Source organism: Somniosus microcephalus, chromosome 2 (assembly GCF_052327205.1).
Source record: "Somniosus microcephalus isolate GS21.2 chromosome 2, FLI_Smic_1.0, whole genome shotgun sequence".
NCBI classification, from domain to species: domain Eukaryota; kingdom Metazoa; phylum Chordata; class Chondrichthyes; order Squaliformes; family Somniosidae; genus Somniosus; species Somniosus microcephalus.
In genome coordinates this window covers 123,533,052-123,551,871 of record NC_140988.1, presented here as the reverse complement: position 1 = coordinate 123,551,871, position 18,820 = coordinate 123,533,052, and the positions used below count along the sequence as shown (strand labels likewise).

General features: G+C 43.6%; 1 protein-coding gene across 2 annotated transcripts in view; it reads left to right on the top strand.

Annotated features, from left to right (window-relative positions):
• The first annotated feature begins 422 nt into the window (after window positions 1-422).
• elovl6 (ELOVL fatty acid elongase 6) overlaps window positions 423-18,820 on the top strand; it is a 156,549-nt gene continuing 138,151 nt past the window's right edge. For both annotated transcript variants that reach the window (XR_015072487.1, XM_085962214.1), the window contains exon 1: window positions 423-678. Coding sequence is in view for 1 of the 2 variants with exons in the window: in XM_085962214.1 (XP_085818340.1) it covers window positions 443-678 (236 nt within the window). In the remaining variant the exon portion in view is untranslated. The remainder of the gene's footprint in view (window positions 679-18,820) is intronic.

Genomic DNA, 18,820 nt, shown 5'->3' with positions numbered 1-18,820 from the left:
CTCCATTTTTTATGCAGTATGATTTTTGCCATTCCCATTTGCAACATTTTATCTTTCCTGCCTCTTACAAAAGTACAGGGTGTTCTTTCTATTCCTTCCTCCCCTCCCCTCTGCACCTGCTTAATATCTATTACATCTCCAGCTTTTTCCAGTTCTGATGAAGGGTCCCAGACCTGAAACGTTAACTCTGTATCTCTCTCCACGGATGCTGCCTGGCCTGCTGAGTATTTCCAGCATTTTCTGTTGTTATTTCAACATTCAAAAGTTTGTTAATATTCCTTTTACCTTTTTGAAAAAAAACAAGAAAGTCATTCAGAAAATGAAAGCGAACTTTTGAAAAAGAAATCCAGCTGAGTGTGGGTAAAGTGTAAGAGGTAGGTGTGGCTGTAGAAGTATGTGGCGCTAGGACCGCGCGGAGGTCGCTGCACGGGCTGGCCGGTGAATGGAGCGCGAGCAGGAAGTGAATGCTGAGCAGCGAGCGCGCGATGCACAATCCGTCCATCAATCAGAGCGGCGCGTGCACACGGCGGCGGGAGGCAGAGGGACAACTTCCTCACGGGCAGCACTTGTTAGAAAGAGTATTCAACCTGGCAGCATGTCAGTGCTGGCGCTACAGGAATATGCATTCGAGAGGCAGTTCAACGAGAGAGAAGCCATTCAATGGATGCAGGAAAACTGGTGAGCGATGTTTTGTATACAAGACTTGCTGCAGAAAAGATGTCTTTGCATGCTTCCCCCCCCTCCTCCTCCTCCAACCGTGGTATTTCTCGATCAGGCCAGATTTGTTTTTATGTATCTTTTACATTTTACAAACGGTTCAGGTACTGCTAATGTAATCCTCCGTCTGTCTCGCTCTCTTCCCTTGTATTACGAGGGGTCTACCTACTGCTGGAGGGTACGAGAAGCACTTGAGTTGGCTACTTCATCGTCTGGCTTTCGTCAATTATTTTCCGGCTTTCTGAACCTTTTCCCATCCTTTCATGCATAGCCAGAGGCAGTAGTATCGGGGTACCCAGCGACAGAGCATCATATCGGCTACCTTGTGCTGGATAATAAAGATCAGGTCTTGGGGGTGTAAATCTTAAAACAAGCCTTCGTTCGGCTATGATTTTATTAGTCCAAATCTGATGGAGCGTTCTTCACTTCAAATTTCAACAAAATCCTTGAGCAGACATTGAAACACGTGCAGACAGCCCGGCGCGAACCGCCCCCTACCTGCTGAAGCAGGCAGTCACGTCAGATCCATTTTATGCAGGAACGGTGCAAAAATGAATCAAAGGCATGACTTTATATTAAACAGATGCAGTTAAGTAATCGACGCTTTAAACGTTTAGAATAGGTAAGCGTCCCTAATAGAAATAATGACCTTCCATGTTTTACTAATTCTCAGTCCAGTATTTGTATGCAAAGTGTGTGTGTGGAGGGAGGCAAATATACTCGTTGAAATATCAAACCCACTGGTGTTGGACTTGTGTCTATGCTCTTCACTTCTGTACCCAATGTGAACAGTCCATTTATCTGTGATATCCATTTTATGATTGCAGTTTATATGAACTACATTTGCAGTCCCATAGAAAGGGTTGCACTAGCTGAGGCAGCAATAATTACCATAATGTAACATTTCAGCCTGCTTGATGAGTTGCTAAAGTGTTGCAAGAGTTGTAGATAACCTTTGTCTATGAATTTTATATTTACAAAAAGTGTAGCTGCATTGCGGTCTATTTCCACTGATGCTGGTGTTGGGCAATATTCTACTGTAATGGATTATGTCTGGGTACAAATATGACTCTGTTGGTAAAATCTACTTTCCTTTAAGCAAAATTGTTTCCAGAGCATTGTGATATTACTGTGCCTGTTGCTGGAACTTATGAGAGCATACATGTGTTTCCCTTCATATAAACCTATGCATATACAGTATAATAAAAGTGAAGCTTATGCCTTCAGAAGCAGAGCCCTCTCCTCCACATCTCATTTTAATTCTGGATATATGTTTATTCCACACAGACTTTAAAAGGGTTACTGTCTTCAATTTAGTGGGGGGGGGACTGTTTGGGGAAAGTGTTTCTATTTATAAACTAAACACACACAGGCATAAATTGTATTGATGCATCATAGTGTGATGTGATTGAAAATTATGTAAAATGGCTTTTGCTTCCTCTCTGAACAAAATGGGTTGCTTAGCACTTTTTCCACAAAATACTTCCAAGTATCAAGAGTTTTCATATGTGGCCATTCATTAATCTGTGCATGTTTATCTTTTGCATCGTGCAGTGTCATCTATCACTTGCACAAACAAGTAATATCAGAGTTTAAAGCAAGAAACAAATTTTGTCTGAATTTTGGTTTGCAAGCAGAATCAAATCATGTTTGGTTGTGTAACAGCCTCTGACCAGCAGGTACCACCATGTTTTGGGGAAATACTTGACCCTAGTATACGTAAGAAGGTGTTACTAACGATGTAGGGGAGGGTTGGAGTGATTTTTAGTATGAAGTGGTGTAGGATAGAACTTGGCATGCATTAGGGGAGGTTTGGCAGATGCTGTCATCTGACGTGACGAGGATCAGCTGTTTTTTTGTCTTCCTCCAGTTTTTGGGAGTAGACATTATTTCTGCTGCGGTGCAAGTCCTGAGAGAGCATTAAAAAAAATAACGGTTCTGTCCCAAGCCAAACACAGGATGGTGAAATAAATGAAGATGTCACCCAACAGTTTTGCAATCTCATGATTAGGAATCAGACCCAGACAGTGACCTTAGGATTTCTTCATATAGCCTGATGCTAACCTGTAATAACTTGGTTACTGCAATGGTTATGACTCTTGCTAAGCTGCTGTTCTTGTGTGTAAGCCATGATCGCTGCATGCAATTATAACATTCTCATGAATGATAAAGGGGGATAATTTCATCATGAATTGGTTTTAGATTGTGTGAGTGGTTTCTGTTGTACTCCAGCACTCCCCTACCTTACACTACAATCTTTCCTGCACTTGTCGCATTCACTGATTACAAACCTGTTGTGCATTTGCTGTACCTGAAACTATAGCTGCAGTGAATTCCAGGAAATCTTTTGTTCATGAGAAACGCCTTAGTTTCTCACTTAAGGTGGAGGGGTGCTTTTGCATTTTGAGTCGTTCCTCCTTAGTGAAGAACATTGCCAGGGCTCTGTCTGTGGAATTCAGCTTTCTGTCTTTCAGTAGAAATAAAATGCTGCAGCTTAAATTAAAAAAAAATCTGTAGCTGAGTGTGTTCTTGTGAGATTAGCAACCAAGCTTGAAACTAAGCATGTCGTTCTGCTTGCTGATCTACATTAGCTCTCTGTCCACCAATTCCTTGAATTTAAAATTCTTATCCTTGTGTTCAAATCCCTCCGTGGCCACGGTCCTCCCTATCTCTAACTTCCTTCAGTCCTACAACCCTCCAAGATCTCTTGTGTTCCTTCAGTTCTGGCCTCTTGTGCATCCCCGACTTCCTTCCCCCCCACCATTGGCGGCCGTGCCTTCAGCTATCCAGGCCCCAAGCACTGGAGTTCCCTTCCTAAACCTCTCTGGCTCTTTCCTCCTTTTAAGACGCTCCTTAAAACCTACCTCTTTGACCAAGCTTTTAGTTACTTGTCCTAATGTCTCCTTCTTTGGCTCAGTGTCACTTTTCATCTAGTTACACTCCTGTGAAGCACCTTGGGATGTTTTACTATGTTAAAGGTGCTCTGTAAATGTAAGTTGTAATTGAAGTGGACTTTATTATTACTGTAGTTTTCTGCTTCATGTACACCTGATAGTGACTGGTGTCATACAGGGAAGAATACTTCATCTTTTGTGGTTACTTGTAGTTTTAGAATATATGTGAAGGTATACAGCATTTAAACTATTGATAAATTTGAACTACTATCCGATGCTGGTGTGTGACGAGAGGGATAGCTGCAGCAGTAGTTTTAGAAGAACAGTTGTGACATAGGTCATTCAATCTTGGAAAATGTCTATGAAAGGCTAAAACACCCACTGTTGTGAAATTAATGAGGGGGAAAGACATAATCTAATAAACTTGGAACTAGTTTGAGGGTAAACTAGTAGTTGGTGACATTGCCTGACAGACTGACATTTATATTAAATTAATATTTTAATGAAAGCATTCATATGTGCATTTTTAGCAAGGCTTTTCATGGTGAAAGATGACTAATGTATAAAGGATTGACCGAAACAAAAATAAATGCAACCACTTAATTAGAGGGGAGAGATTCTACATGAAAGCAAAGTTGTACGTTATTTTGTTTTGCAATCCTTTCATTTTATAGCTCTGTCACAGCCATGTGCTATATGTATTTAGTGTTACCCTGTTTAACTGAGATCGACTGGCCAATACTGATCATCTTATGATGTCTTCTGACAGAAAACTGGCCAATCAAAGAGCAGGAGGCCTGTTCTGACTGCTCCAAGCTTATCTGCATGAGGTTACATCACAGGAGGCTCGTCTGATTCCGGCAGTTAAATGTCGTTTAGATGTGTTCATAAAAGTTTTTACAGATTGTCTCCCCATAGTTTTACTTGCCTCCAGGTTAACTGTTTCAGTACTGAATGGTCTGAGAAGCATCTATTTAAACTAATTTCTGACAGGCTGGCATTATATAAATAAATGTATGTGTTTGTACAAATGTAAGTAATAAAACTACAATGTGACCTGGGAAATTCTAATCATAGTTTTAGTAATTTTCCTTTTACGGTAGAAAAGTAGAGCCTTGAGGGATAACTTGACAAGTGGTCCCAGTGGGGAGACTAGTCAATGGGAACGTGAACTCGTAAAATTAGCTGTAGATGTCACCGTCCAAACAGCACAGTGTCTATAGATAAAACAATCATACATTTTGAGTGCTTCTGAAGTGCAATCTGAAACTGATGAGCACATTCCAACCTGCAAAGTTCTTGGGCCAAACAGCAGTTAAACTCTGAGTAACCTCGGACTATTTTTACTGGTAACAATTTGATTGGCCTTGCATATACACTAGCAGCTCTCCTTTGGCATTGCCCACAGCCAGAGGATACACTGGGGTGGGGGGAGGGGGGGTGGAATTTAGCACTGCTGTGAATTTATGTCGGCTGGCTCAGTATGGTAACTGGCCAATTTCCCATCCTCCTAGAATCGGTGAGTTGCAGCAGGGTGCCTGTAGCTTGGTATGTTAATGAGGCTTGGGCCTCACTGCCACGAATGGGCGGGTAGAAAGGCTGCTCTGTCGACTTTGTGCTCATTTTGGGCGCGACTTGAAAATTGCCCCACTGTTCATTAACAGTGTAGTGTTACCAATAAAGTTATGGAAAGTGTTGTAGGAAGTAAGGGCTGAGCTTACCAGAAGTGTGCACTATGCAAATTTTTTTACTATATTGGGTATTCTGTTTTAAATTCTAGCATGTGTCCAATACATTCCAGGTTTGTAGAAGAAAACCAGATATTGACTGGAGCTGAAAGTTACAAACAGTTATAATTGCTCTCTGACCACTTGGGTTTCTTACTTGAGCAGTGCTCTTAAAGGGAATAGCTAAACATCACAACCATGCTCGGGTCCTACATTACATGTAAGCAGAATCATTGGGTTCATTTTCTGGTAAGGTTTTAAAGTACCTAATGAATGTTGCATTAATTATTTTTTGGTGAGCGTTTACTCTGCATATCTACTACTCCGAGTGGGGGCACGAGAAACGTGCTGAAGTTCTGAAATATGCAGTGATCCTGGTCAGTTTCACCACTACAGCAGGTGAATGTTTGTAAGCAGCAATCACAGGAGTTCTGGAGGCCATGGGGGGGAACTGAAGGTGGTGGGGCTGGGCTGGGCTGCCTGAAAGGACTTAATGACAGGTAATTGTGCTCTGAAGAGATGCAAACAGCTGCTTGACCTTCCGGAAATAGTCAGCGCACTTATTATGGTTTAAGCGCCGCCTTTGTGATTTACACATGATGATTGCCGATATACATGTTTTTCCAGGATAAACTGGGACGGTGTAAGCGGTGGAGACTGTATATAAACTCGAGTCTTTTTTTAATTGGCCAGTATTGGTAATGTATACCGTCATCTCTCTTGAAGACACTATTTTAAAAATGAAATAAATTGACCAAACGCCCCCTAACCCATCTGATTGTGCCTGTCTCCCTCCAGGTCAGCTAGAGTGACCAAACATGATTGGTTGACTTTAGGCCCATGTGTTGACTAGAAGTGGTTTAAAACTGGTGATGGCCAGGATTGTACACTGTTGCAGACTACTCAGTTCTCACCAGTTTCAAAATACTGGCCATAGAATGGTACCAGATATGTTACATGCATAGAAATTATTAATTATTTTGGCCCTGAAATGAGATACTAAGTGTATAAACACTTATGGTGTTCATTTGAAATTCCCCTCTCTGCTGTTTTACCAGAGGCATTTAAAAAATGGGTTAATGCCTCCCCTAAGTAGTAGAGGGAGGGATTTTAGATGAATGTGTTGAATATTTATATCATGGTCTGATTTCAGGGTCTTTTTAAATTATATATAGTTTCTCATTTATATACTGACTTGTCAACTGATTATCATGCAGTAAAGTTGCAGTGATTATATCACACTCTTTAATCTTTCAGTATGGATAGCATTGCATCTCAATTGCATGCAGTATTGTGGCTGGTGGTGTCCATCATGATGCTGGTTACCAGTTACAAATGAATCCAAACTGAATTAGCTGCCACCTCAAACACTACAGTAAATACTTTAATCATGTTTCTGTTGTTTTCTTTCCTTTTCTGAAAGTGGTAATTCTTTCAAGAGTTGTGGGCCCCTGTAGACCTTCCCCAAGTGGTCTTCATGTGTGACCTGGATCATGGGTGTTGGGAGACCATTCTGTTGTTAGAGCACAGGTGAGCACATCATTGACTCGCTCAAAGGATTGCTAGATTGTATTGAGCAAAAGCCCTGATGGAAAAAGATGTGCAAGAAGACAATAACAGCGAAACATGAGCATAGACAAAAGGAGCAGATGGGTGAGAGGGAGGAAGCAATGGAGCAACAAAAAGGAGAGCAACCAGTAAAGGCCAGGAGTAGCAGAGAGAAAAGTAGAGAGTAAGAGACACAGGATGGTGGGTGACCATAGGACAGATCTGAACAAGTCTCTCTTAAACCCTCAAATCTTAACTGTCTGTCTATTAGACACAAAGCACTCCTACTTCAGCCTCAAGTCTGACACCATCCCCAAGTGTGCCTGCCCTGATGGAAAAATACAATGCCAGGGAGACAATTGCAAGACCTTGATGAAAAGCAAAGCATTGATATCAGGTCAGTACAGATAACATACAAGGAACATCATGATCCACACCCCAAGCTAGCCATAAGCAGTGCCATGATACATCAAGTAGTTTGTTCGACATAATTTTGTAGTTTTTTTACATGTATCCCATAAAAATCATTTATGTATTAAATCACAGTAAAAATAGCTGTAAAATTGTACATAAATATTACTGCATATATGCATGGATTGAAGTTTGATATGAACTTGAGTTCTCTTCTGTAATACAAATCCAAGGGTACATAGAAAGAGAACTCGTGTACAACTTCTAGTGTGGTGTTAGCTATTGAAACTTCTGGTGTCGTCAACACACCCTGTGCCATAATCACACTCTTTTCTTTAGACTGATGGTTAGTCCAAATTCATCACAAGCTAGTGAAAAGCTATTGCAAGTTGTTTTAAGCTCGGCTTCACTGTGTGCAACAAACATTGCATCGTCGGTGAAAAGAAGTTTATCAACAGCTGTTTAATTTTACTTTTTGCTCTTGGGTGTGCAATGTTCGAGTTTTCCATTTAACCTTGTATGTGGGAATACACCTTCGGCACTGGATGAGAAAGCGTGGTCCAGCAGCGAGAGAAGAATATACCAAAGAGTGTTGGTCCCAAAACACATCCCTGTTTGACACCACTACGGATTTGAAAACTGTCAGATTGATTACCATCATACTAGATTGTAAGTTTCACACCATTGTGGAAGGATCAAATCAGACTGAGGAGAACTTTGGAGCAATCCACTCTCTCCAGCAGTTGGAAATGGCCCTTTCTGCTGATCAGGTCAAAAGCTTTTGTAAGATCTGTAAAGCCCATGTAAAGAGGAGGGATGTTTTGATACATAGATGTATGGTAAATTAGACCAGTGGTACAAAGATTCTGATTTGATTGAAATTATTACGTTAATTGAGGGCTGCCAATACTATTGCTAAGCAGAGATAAGGCCACATTAAGTAGTGTGTGCAATTTAGTTTATGGGGTGGGGGAGCGGTGCTGCCTGGACAATGATATAGGAACAGAAAACGTTTAGTAAGTCATCAAATACAGAAATCTAGTATTATGAATCCTGTGGAATCCACTTGCAGACCCGAAAGTGACGTGGACCCCAGTTTGAAATTCTGTGCTCTGGGAAAGGTGGCAAGGTAACTTGTATTTGCATTGTGATAAATATGCAGACCAAAAACTGCGAATGGCGCCACCAGGCTATTGAGTTGAGCTTCACGTCAGAACTACAATTCTGAAGATGCCCAACATTTGGAATTGTGCTAGTGATTGAAATACTAATGATTAACCAATAACTGAGAGGAATGCTGAAGCCAAGCACAGTGCTCGGATGAATTGATAAAGGCTGCAAATTGACAGGATATAAGTTAGCTCACGCCAGCTCAAAAGTAATTTTAAAAGGCTAATTCTAAGTGCCAACTAAACAATGATGGGCAAGGCTAAAAGAATGTCAGCCTTGGAATAAAGAAACTGGAAGAAAGACAAGTAATCTAAACATGGCCCCAACTACTGCATGATAAAATGACTTTTTTTCTTCTGTCATACAGTACCTAATATAAAAGCTAATGAACTGAGCATTATTTTTCATAGTGCTTTTTTCAAAAATAGTATGAATTGATGAGGGAAAGGCTCTTTTTTTCCCCCCTTTTTCTGTCCATTATCTTCCCAGTTCTCTGGAGTCCTTGATTTGGTATGGGGCCACAGGCTTTGAGCTCTGTCATATGCTTCACTGAAGGGGCAGTTCTTCATGTAGACAATAAGTGTTAGCTGTGCTTTACAGCCATGGAGTCTGATCCACTCTTCATCTGACACCCACACATGAGCACTGGATAGTAATAGGGAGCAGGAATTGTAGACAATTTTCCCTCCCCAGGATCATATGGTTAATGTGGGAAATGGAAATGTCGCACTGATTCAGCAGGGCGTGCTGTTCTGAGGTTAGGGGCTGGAACATTTTGTTAGGGTAGAAAAGAGGGAGTTCTGTGTGCTTCTGGCTTTGCTATGCTTACTTGGGAGTGCTTAACACTGAAACCAGGTGCTTTGAAATTAAAGTTCCCCAGCATTAATATCCCTCACCATAATGAGCACAACATTCACACAAATAGGAAAGTTTAAAAACCTCTTTTGCCAGCAGTTCCTCAGGAGCTGTGAAATTTTATAAATAGAGCAGATTGAGAAAGTGGCTCGGGAATTTTTAATCTGGCCTTCCCCTCCCTCCCCTACACTGATTTTTTTTTTTCTGATGCGTCCCTAGTTTGCATCATGGTTCCAGAAAAGTTAAAGTTTTACTACAAAATTGTACAAATTCAATGGAGTTGTGGATGCTTCCAACACTACTGTAAATATATTGCCAATACTCAATCAGCAACCTAATGTCACTCCTCACATCGTTACCCATGAATAACCTACTCACTGATGCTCAGTTTGGGTTCTGTCAGGACCACTCGGCTCCAGACCTCACTACAGCCTTGGTCCAAACCGGGACAAGAGCTGAATATTACAGGTGAGGCTGACTGCCCTTGACATCAAGACAGCATTCAACTGAGTATGGCACCAAGGAGCCCTAGTAGAACTGAAGTCAGTGGGGATCAGGGGGCAAACGCTCCAGTGGCTGGAGTCATACCTAGGACAAAGGAAGATGGTTGCAATTATTGGAGACCAATTATCTCGGCCCCAGGACGTCGCTGCAGGAGTTCCTCAGGGTAGTGGCTTAGGCCCAAATATATTCAGCTGCTTCATCAATGACCATCCCTCCATCATAAGGTCAGAAGTGGGGAAGATCGCTGATGATTACAAAGTGTTCAATTGCATTTGCAAATCTTCAGACAAGGAAGTCCATGCCTGCATGCAGCAAGACCGGGACAACATCCAGGCTTGGGCTGATAAGTGGCAAGTAACAATCGTGGTGCACAAGTGCCAGGCATTGACCATCTCCAACAAGAGTGAGTCTAATCACCTCTCCTTGACATTCAATGGCATTACCATTGCAGAATCCTCCACCATCAACTTCCTGGCGGTCACCATTAACCAGGTACTCAACTGGACCAGCCACATAAATACTCTGGCTACAAGAGCAGGTCAGGGGCTGGGTATTCTGCGTTGAGTGGTTCACCTCCTGACTCCTAAAAGCCTCTCCACCACTTACAAGTCAGTGTAATGGAATACTCTCCACTTGCCTGGATGCGTGCAATTGCAACAAGATAAGAAACTCGACACCATCCAGGACAAAACAGTCTGCTTGATCAGCTCCACCACCTTAAACATTCACTCCCTCCATTACTGCCACACTGTGGCTGCAGTGTGTACCCTCTACAAGATGCATTGCAGCAACTCGAAGGCTTCTTTGACAGCACCTCCCAAGCCCACGATCTCGATCAGCTAGAAGGACAAGGGCAGCAGACCCAAGGGAACAACACCACCTCTGTCGCACAACTTCTTGACTTGGACATATATTGCTGTTCCTTCATTGTCGCTAGATCAAAATCCTAGAACTCCCTATTTAACAGCACTGTGGGAGCACCTTCACCACACTGACTGTAGTGGCTCAAGAGCCACCATTTTCTCAAGGGAAACCAGAGATGGGTAATAAAGAGAAACAGAGTTAACATTTCAGGTCTGGAAGGGTCCCAGACCTGAAACGTTAACTCTGTTTCTCTACGGATGCTGCCTGGCCTGCTGAGTATTTCCAGCATTTTCTGTTATTTCAGATTTCCAGCATCCGCAGTATTTTGCAATTATAGATGGGTAATAAATGCTGGCCTTGCTAGTGACGCCAATATCCCAAGAATAAATTTTCTTTTAAATGTGATTTACTTTGACTTGAATAGGTGAAGAGAGGAAGCTATACTCTAAGCACAGTAATTAAATGCAAGGATTTTGATTAGAGTAAATAAGGAGAAACTGTTTCCACTGACAGGTGTGTCAGTAACCAGAGGCCACAGATTTAAGACAATTGGCAAAAGAACTAGAGGTGAGATGAGAATTTTTTTATGCAGCGAGTTATTACGATCTGGAATGCACTACTTGAATAGGTGGTGCAAGCAGATTCAACAGTAACTTTCAAAAGGGAATTGTGTATATATCCTTGAAAAGGAAAACCTTGCAGAGTTATGGGACTAGAGCAGGGGAGTGGGACTAATTGGCGAGCTTTCAGAGCTGACACCGGCACGATGGGCGAAATAGCCTCCTTCTGTGCTGTGTGATCCTGTGTTAACGTTTATCACAAACTGGAGAAGAATAGCTGGTTAAAGTAGTTCAAACATGTTCCATAATGCAATGCTGACAAATTATCAGCGAATTGCTTTTCAAATTTGTACTCCAGCCTTGTGTTCTGCACTGAAGTGTTGCAGCAGTTGCTGCAAGTTCTCGTCGTCTTGCGCCTGCTCTCCGGTATTGTTTCAGAAGATGATGATTGCATTGTAGGGTTTGAGAAGCACATTTATTTTAATTCCTTTGTCTTCAGCGGCCATCCCTGGAGGAATTTAATGGATGGATGGATGGCAACTGTGGCAAGTAGCAGTTGAGTTCATATTGTCAGCAAAACTTTGCTTGACAGGATAATGACATTTGGCTAATCTAGTAACTGCTGGTTAGCTTTCATTATAGTTTAGTGAGTTTGCTATTTCAACAATTGTTATGAGTCATGTAGACTTACTAATGTAACACACAATTAAAAAGAATCTTGCGGGGCAAGTTTTTCCACTACCACCGGCCTACCTGATCCACCCCACCCCTTTTCTGTTCTTTAGTGGAAGTAATATTTGCTTATAAGGCATCTGTGCAAATGTAAAACTGGTCTGCTACCACTCAGAATAACTTAGGGATATAGTTGAGAATTGCTTTTGAGTATGACTTCATATCTGACCAGAACCAATCTCTCCCTTTCTTGCCCATAAGTTTGGCTGCAAGTTGGTACCAGTTGGGCATTTAGTCCCTGTGACTTATGTTGCTGGTTTCTTTCATTAAAAAAAAAAAAAATTGTTTATGGGATGTGGGCGTCGCTGGCAAGGCCAGCATTTATTGCCCATCCCTAATTGCCCTTGAGAAGGTGGTGGTGAGCCGCCGTCTTGAACTGCTGCAGTCAATGTGATTAAGGTACTCCCACAGTGCTGTTAGGTAGGGAGTTCCAGGATTTTAGCCCAGCGATTATGAAGGATCAGCAATATATTTCCAAGTCAGGATGGTGTGCAACTTGGAGGGGGACTTGCAGGTGATGGTGTTCCTACGCGCCTGCTGCCCTTGTCCTTCTAAGTGGAAGAGGTCGTGGGTTTGGGAGGTGCTGCTGAAGAAGCCTTGGCGAGTTGCTGCAGTGCATCTTGTAGATGGTACACACTGCAGCCTCGGTACACCGGTAGTGGAGGGAGTGAATGTTTAAGGTGGAGGATTGGGTGCCAATCAAGCAGGCTGCTTTGCCCTCGATGGTGTCAAGCTTCTTGAGCGTTGTTGGAGCTGTACTCATCCAGGCAAGTGGAGAGTATTCCATCACACTCCTTACTTGTGCCTTGTAGATGGTGGAAAGGCTTTGGGGAGACACTCGCCGCAGAATACCTAGCCTCTTACCTGCTCTTGTTGCCACAGTATTTGTGGCTGGTCCAGTTTAAGTTTCTGGTCAATGGTGACCCCCAGGATGTTGATGGTGGGGGATTCGGCGATGGTAATGCCGTTGAATGTTATAGGGAGGTGGTTCGACTCTTGCTTGTTGGCGATAGTCATTGCCTGGCACTTCTGTGGTGCAAATGTTACTTGCCGCTTATCAGTCCAAGCCTGAGCGTCATCCAGGTTTTGTTGCATGCGGGCATGGACTGCTTCATTACCTGAGGAGTTGTGAATGGCGCTGAACACTGCAGTCATCAGTGAACATCCCCATTTCTGACCTTATGTTGGAGGGAAGGTCATTGATGAAGCTGTTGAAGATGGTTGGGCCTAGGACACTGCCCTGAGGAACTCCTGCAGCGATGTCCAGGGGCTGTGATGATTGACCTTCAACCACCACAACCATCTTTCGTTGTGCTAGGTATGACTCCAGCCGCCTTCTTAGGCAGTCCCTCGGAACCGAGGATGACTTGCTTCCACATTAAAAATGAGTTTGCAGGTGACTGATGAATCCAATGCGGGACCTACAGTCTCTGTCACAGATGGGGCAGATGATGGTTGAAGGGGCGGGTGGGTGGGTGTTTGGGTTGACGTGCGCTGCCTGTGCTTGGCTTCCGCTTGCTCCCGGCGAAGAGACTCGGTGTTCGGTGCCTTCCCGGATGCTTCTCTTCCACTTTGTGCGGTCTTGGGCCAGGGATTCCCAGGTGTCGGTGGGGATGTTACACTTTTTCAAGGAGGCTTTGAGGGTGTCCTTGAAGCGTTTCCTCTGCCCACCTGGGGCTCTCTTGCCGTGCCGGAGCTCCGAGTAGAGCGCTTGTTTTGGGAGTCTCGTATCGAGCATGCGGACAATGTGACCTGTCCATCGGAGCTGATTGAGCGTGGTCAAAGCTTCGATGCTGGGGATGTTGGCCTGAGCAAGAAAACTGACGGTGCATCTATCCTGCCAATGGATTTGCAGGATCTTTCGGAGGCAGCGTTGGTGGTACCTCTCCAGTGCTTTGAGGTGCCTGCTGTACACGGTCCATGTCTCTGAGGCGTATAGCAGGACGGTTATCACTGCTGCCCTGTAGACCATGAGCTTAGTGCTGGGTTTGAGGTCCTGGTCTTCAAATACTCTCTTCCTCAGGCGACTGAAGGCTGCACTGGCACACTGAAGGCGGTGTTGGTTTTCGTCGTCGACGTCTGCCCATGTTGACAGTAGGCTCCAAAGGTATGGAAAGTGGTCCATGTTGTCCAAGGCCTTGTCGTGGATTTTGATAATCAAGGGGGGCAGCACTGTGTGGCGGGGGCAGGTTGGTAGAGGACCTTTGTCTTACGGAGCTTTAGTGTAAGGCCCATGCTCTCGTACGCTTCGGTGAAGGTGTTGAGGATGGTTTGGAGTTCGACCTCCGAGTGAGCGCAGACGCAAGTGTCGTCTGCATACTGTAATTCGACGACATTGGATCTGGACTGGAGGCGACGGAGGTTGAACAGTTTCCTGTTTGTTCTGTAAATTAGCTCCACTCCAGTGGGGAGCTTACTGAGGGTGAGATGGAGCATTGCAGCAAGGAAGATTGAGAAGAGCATTGATGCGATGACACAGCCTTGCTTGACCCCGGTTCGTACTGACCCTAGCCAGTGGAGCGTTTTCCCCCCGATTCCCATTGACTTCAGTTTTACTGGGGCTCCTTGATGCCGCACTCGGTCAAATGCTGCCTTGATGTCAAGGGCAGTCACTCTCACTTCACCTCTGGAATTCAGCTCTTTTGTCCATGTTTGGACCAGGGCTGTAATGAGTTCGGGAGCCAAGTGGTCTTGGCGGAACCCAAACTGGGCATCACTGAGCAGGTTTATGGTGAGTAAGTGCCGCTTGATAGCACTGTCGATGACACTTTCCATCACTTTTCTGGTTATTGAGAGTAGACTGATGGGGTGGTAATTGGCCGGGTTGGATTTGTCCTGCTTTTTGTGGACAGGACATACCTGGGCAGTTTTCCACATTGTAGGATAGATGCCAGTGTTGTAGCTGTACTGGACAGCTTGGCTAGAGGCATGGCTAGTTCTGGAGCACAGGTCTTCAGCACGATAGCCGGGATGTTGTCGGGGCCAATAGCCACTGTATCCAGTGCACTCAGCTGTTTCTTGACATCGTGTGGAGTGAATCGAATTGGCTGAGGACTAGCTTCTGTGATGGTGGGGACCTCAGCGGTAGGCTGATATGGATCATCCACTCAGAACTTCTGGCTAAAGAAATCATATGGCAAGGCTAGCTCAAGGCAATTCTCATCTAATATCCCTAAGTTTTTCTGAGTAGTTTAAAAAAAAAAAAAAAAAAAGTTTTAATTTGTTTGTGTTAAAATAAACTGAGTCTCCACAAGGACCGAGACTAAATGGCTGTTCTGATGGTTGTTCAGGACAATAATTTGCTAAGTCTACCAATCAGTAAGGTACCCCAGGTTTAATCTCCAGCCTGCGCTGATTTAGCTGATCTCAGCCAGGGTAGTGATGGTGGTGGGACAATTGATGCCGGCACCCTGGAGTTGAGGGGAAGAATCAGTGAGGCTCCCTACTCCCAATTCCCATTTCGTAACCTTTCCTAGAAGGGCATATTTAGGATAAGGATAGGTTCAGACTAGACTGTGATGCCCTGCACAGTCATACAGACTGCTGACATTCTTGAGGGTTTCCAAATGAAGAACGGCCACTTGGGCAAGGTACCAGAGGGCGCTTCACACCCAATGAGACCGAGATTCCTCTCCTGATTGTTATCTACCAACCCCTGGTGGAACTGCATATGTATGTCAGGTGAAGACATGTTTGGCCTTGGACATGATGGCTCTGCAGTTGAATAGCACTTTTCTGGGCTTAGACATGAAGTGGGCAAAGTATGAAAAGGAGGTCGCCACCCAGGGAAGCAACAAGGATTCAATACTTTCAGCAGAGGAACAGGGCTGCAAGTAAATTGAAACTGTTCAAATTGTACCTGATCCATTGGGAGGAGTCGACTTGAGTGAAATAACACATTGTTCCATATTTTTTGTTTTTTTACAAGTCGATTGGATCCTGATAACAGATTACAACCTTGAACGTACTCCTTGGTATCAGTTATAATATTTGTTTTATATGGTATTTTTAATATTCTATGTTTGTGCCAGCAGTGTTGGTCATGTTACACTATGACTAGTGATTGTGGCGTGATTACTTCAGATTTTTTTATGGCTTTATGACCATTGTGGTGCACTTCCAGTTAAACAGTGGCGAGTTGATGTTTTACCTCTTTTTATGGGACTTTTACTTCTCTTGAGATTTTCTCTTCACGGAATGAAGAAAGGCAATTCAGTCCATCAAACCGGTTTCTTGCACAAACCCTACATCATAATACCATATTGTGCATTCCACCCAACACATATTTTATCTTCTGACCATCTCTTGCTATACTGACTGAAGAGATTAAAGCAGCAGTGTGCCTTGACATTGTGTTTGTGACAGAATAGGATTAGGCCTACAATTTAAAAATAGCAACAACAAAACTACAGTTGTTTGTGGATCTCGACCAAGCTCAGCATCTTGAAACATTTGTTACTCTTGCAATGTTTTTTTCCCGCCTGCAGTGTGAATTTTTTCCTGGGCAGTGTGCGCGATCCAGGGACAAATACAATGGAGTCACTGTTCTGTTACCATAAGAGGTGTGGAAATACGTAAAACCAGTTATTACAAGGTACATTGGCCCAGTAATTCGGGTCCCAACGCGTGAGTACAGACTGGGTACTCGCGCGTGGGCCCATTGGAAGTGTCGGATTTCAGCATGCACAGCGCATGCGCGGAAAACCAGCATTTCCTCTCCTCTGAACCAAGGGGTTAAGAGGCGGTTCCCGTGCGACATTTCAGGCAGCGCGTACGCGTTGAACTTCGGTTTTTTTGACAGGTTTGTCCGTGCGTGAAGGCCTCCACTTTTTACGAATGAAAAAAGCAGACGTAAGGACTTAGTTTTAAAAGGTAAGTGGTCTAATAATTAAAGTTAGAAATTTTTTTCCACAGTTATTATTTTTAAAGAATTTACAGTAAGGTAAAGTGTATTTTTGGACCCGATTTCTTGAAAAAAAATTTTGGCAGAAATTTGAATAATTGTTTAAAATAGTTTTTTTTACAGTTATTAATAGTTAATTTAATTAGTAGGATGTTTTTAACTTTTATTTAAAGTTTAAGTACTGTTTTGGGTGCCCGGAGTTTTCATGAGTTTGACAGGTCTTATGTCTAACTCATGAATGGACTTTTGCAAACTCCCATTGGTTGGCCAGTGCTCACGTGATCCCAGCCGGCTCATCGCACTAAGTACGCCGCTGGATCACGCACGCACAGCGCGCCGGGAGCTGAACCGGGCCACAGACCGGAAATCCACGCAGGCCCAGTCTTCAAATGTCAGCGCGATATATAAGTGCAGGTCGGGGGCTTGCACCCGCGGGAAGCCCCCGACCTGAATTTCTGGGTCTTCATTTCTCTCTCTCTCTCTTTTTCCCCCCTCCCCCCCGCCCCCCTTCTCACTCACTGGGCAACTGCCTGGCACATTAACTGATTGATTTAAAATCTTTTTTGGGGGTCCAACATGAAATGTGGTTTGGCTGTCTCCGCCATAGTGGATGTTAGCCTATAGCACAAAATAGGCATTATATTGGATAGTTGGTATGGGGAATGAAAAAACTCCTATTGATTCAGTAAGTAGTGCTATTGTGAGGCTGGGGAATAAGGTACATAGTTTGGCAGGGTACTTTTCACGTAACTGCTTTGCGTCGGTGAGAATCCTGCCCTTCCTCCCCAAATCTTACTGTCTTGAGTGACACTAAACCAAACAACCCAGGAAGATTCCCAGGTTCTATCCGGAGTCTGCAGAGTTAGTTGATCTCAGTCAAGACACCTTAATTAGCCTCTGTGCCCTTGGCAAGGGAGATGTCCGTGCCCCTGCTGGAAAATGTAAGGGTATGGATGAGGACCGGATCAGAGTTCGCTGTGGCATCCCTGCATAGCCTCCGGATACTCGCCATCTAGACTCTTACGCGGAGAATAGCTACATAGGAGAGATACTGGAGGGTGTCAGGTGATCAAAGAACTTTGTCCCAGCACAAGTCAGGAGATGAGAGAAAATTTGATGGGGGAAAATTAACGCATTGACTGTTAGCATCTGTTGATGTGTTTCATGGTTCTGTCTTTTTTTTAAAGGGATAGGGATATTCAATTGGCAACTAGACATTAAAAGCCTTGGCGAACATTTCTTTAAATATACCATTTATAACTTGGCACTCATGACCTATGTTACTGCAAACTACCAGTTCCTGACGTGTATCTTCTATTTACAGGCCACTTACTCTTTGAATTTATCTCTTAAAATGAATAATACCAGCAAGCCACCTCATAACTTTAAAAAGCAAATGAAAAGGATTCCATCTTATCTCATAATGCACCCTATTTTTAAATGACTGACACATACATTCCTTGAGGGAGTGCCACATAGTAGCAAAGCACATTGGTCTGATGCATACCATTTTTATTGCAAAATATCTTGGAATAATGTTGTTAGGGAGTCAAGTGTTTGATGCATCAATCTACCCACATAATTCATGTTTTTCAACATTGGCCATCTCAAGTCCCATTAATTAATGTTGTATTTAACCCATAATGCTGCAACTGACAGCAGCCTTGACTTTGTCGGCAGCATGGTAAGGTAAATGAGGTGGCATTGCTGCTCCTGGAGTGCTAAGTATTTCTTGGCAGTGCTTGGAGGTGACACTGGCTCCAGTAGCAACATAGGTATTGCTTCTAGAACAAAGCTCAGCTCTGCAGGCCAACAATGCAAGAACTTCCTCGGCAATTGGGGAAAGTATGGTGGAATGTGCCCTGCATTATTTCTTGCATTTATACTCTGACTGGTAGCTGCATTTATACTCTGACTGGTAGCTGCAGTATCGGT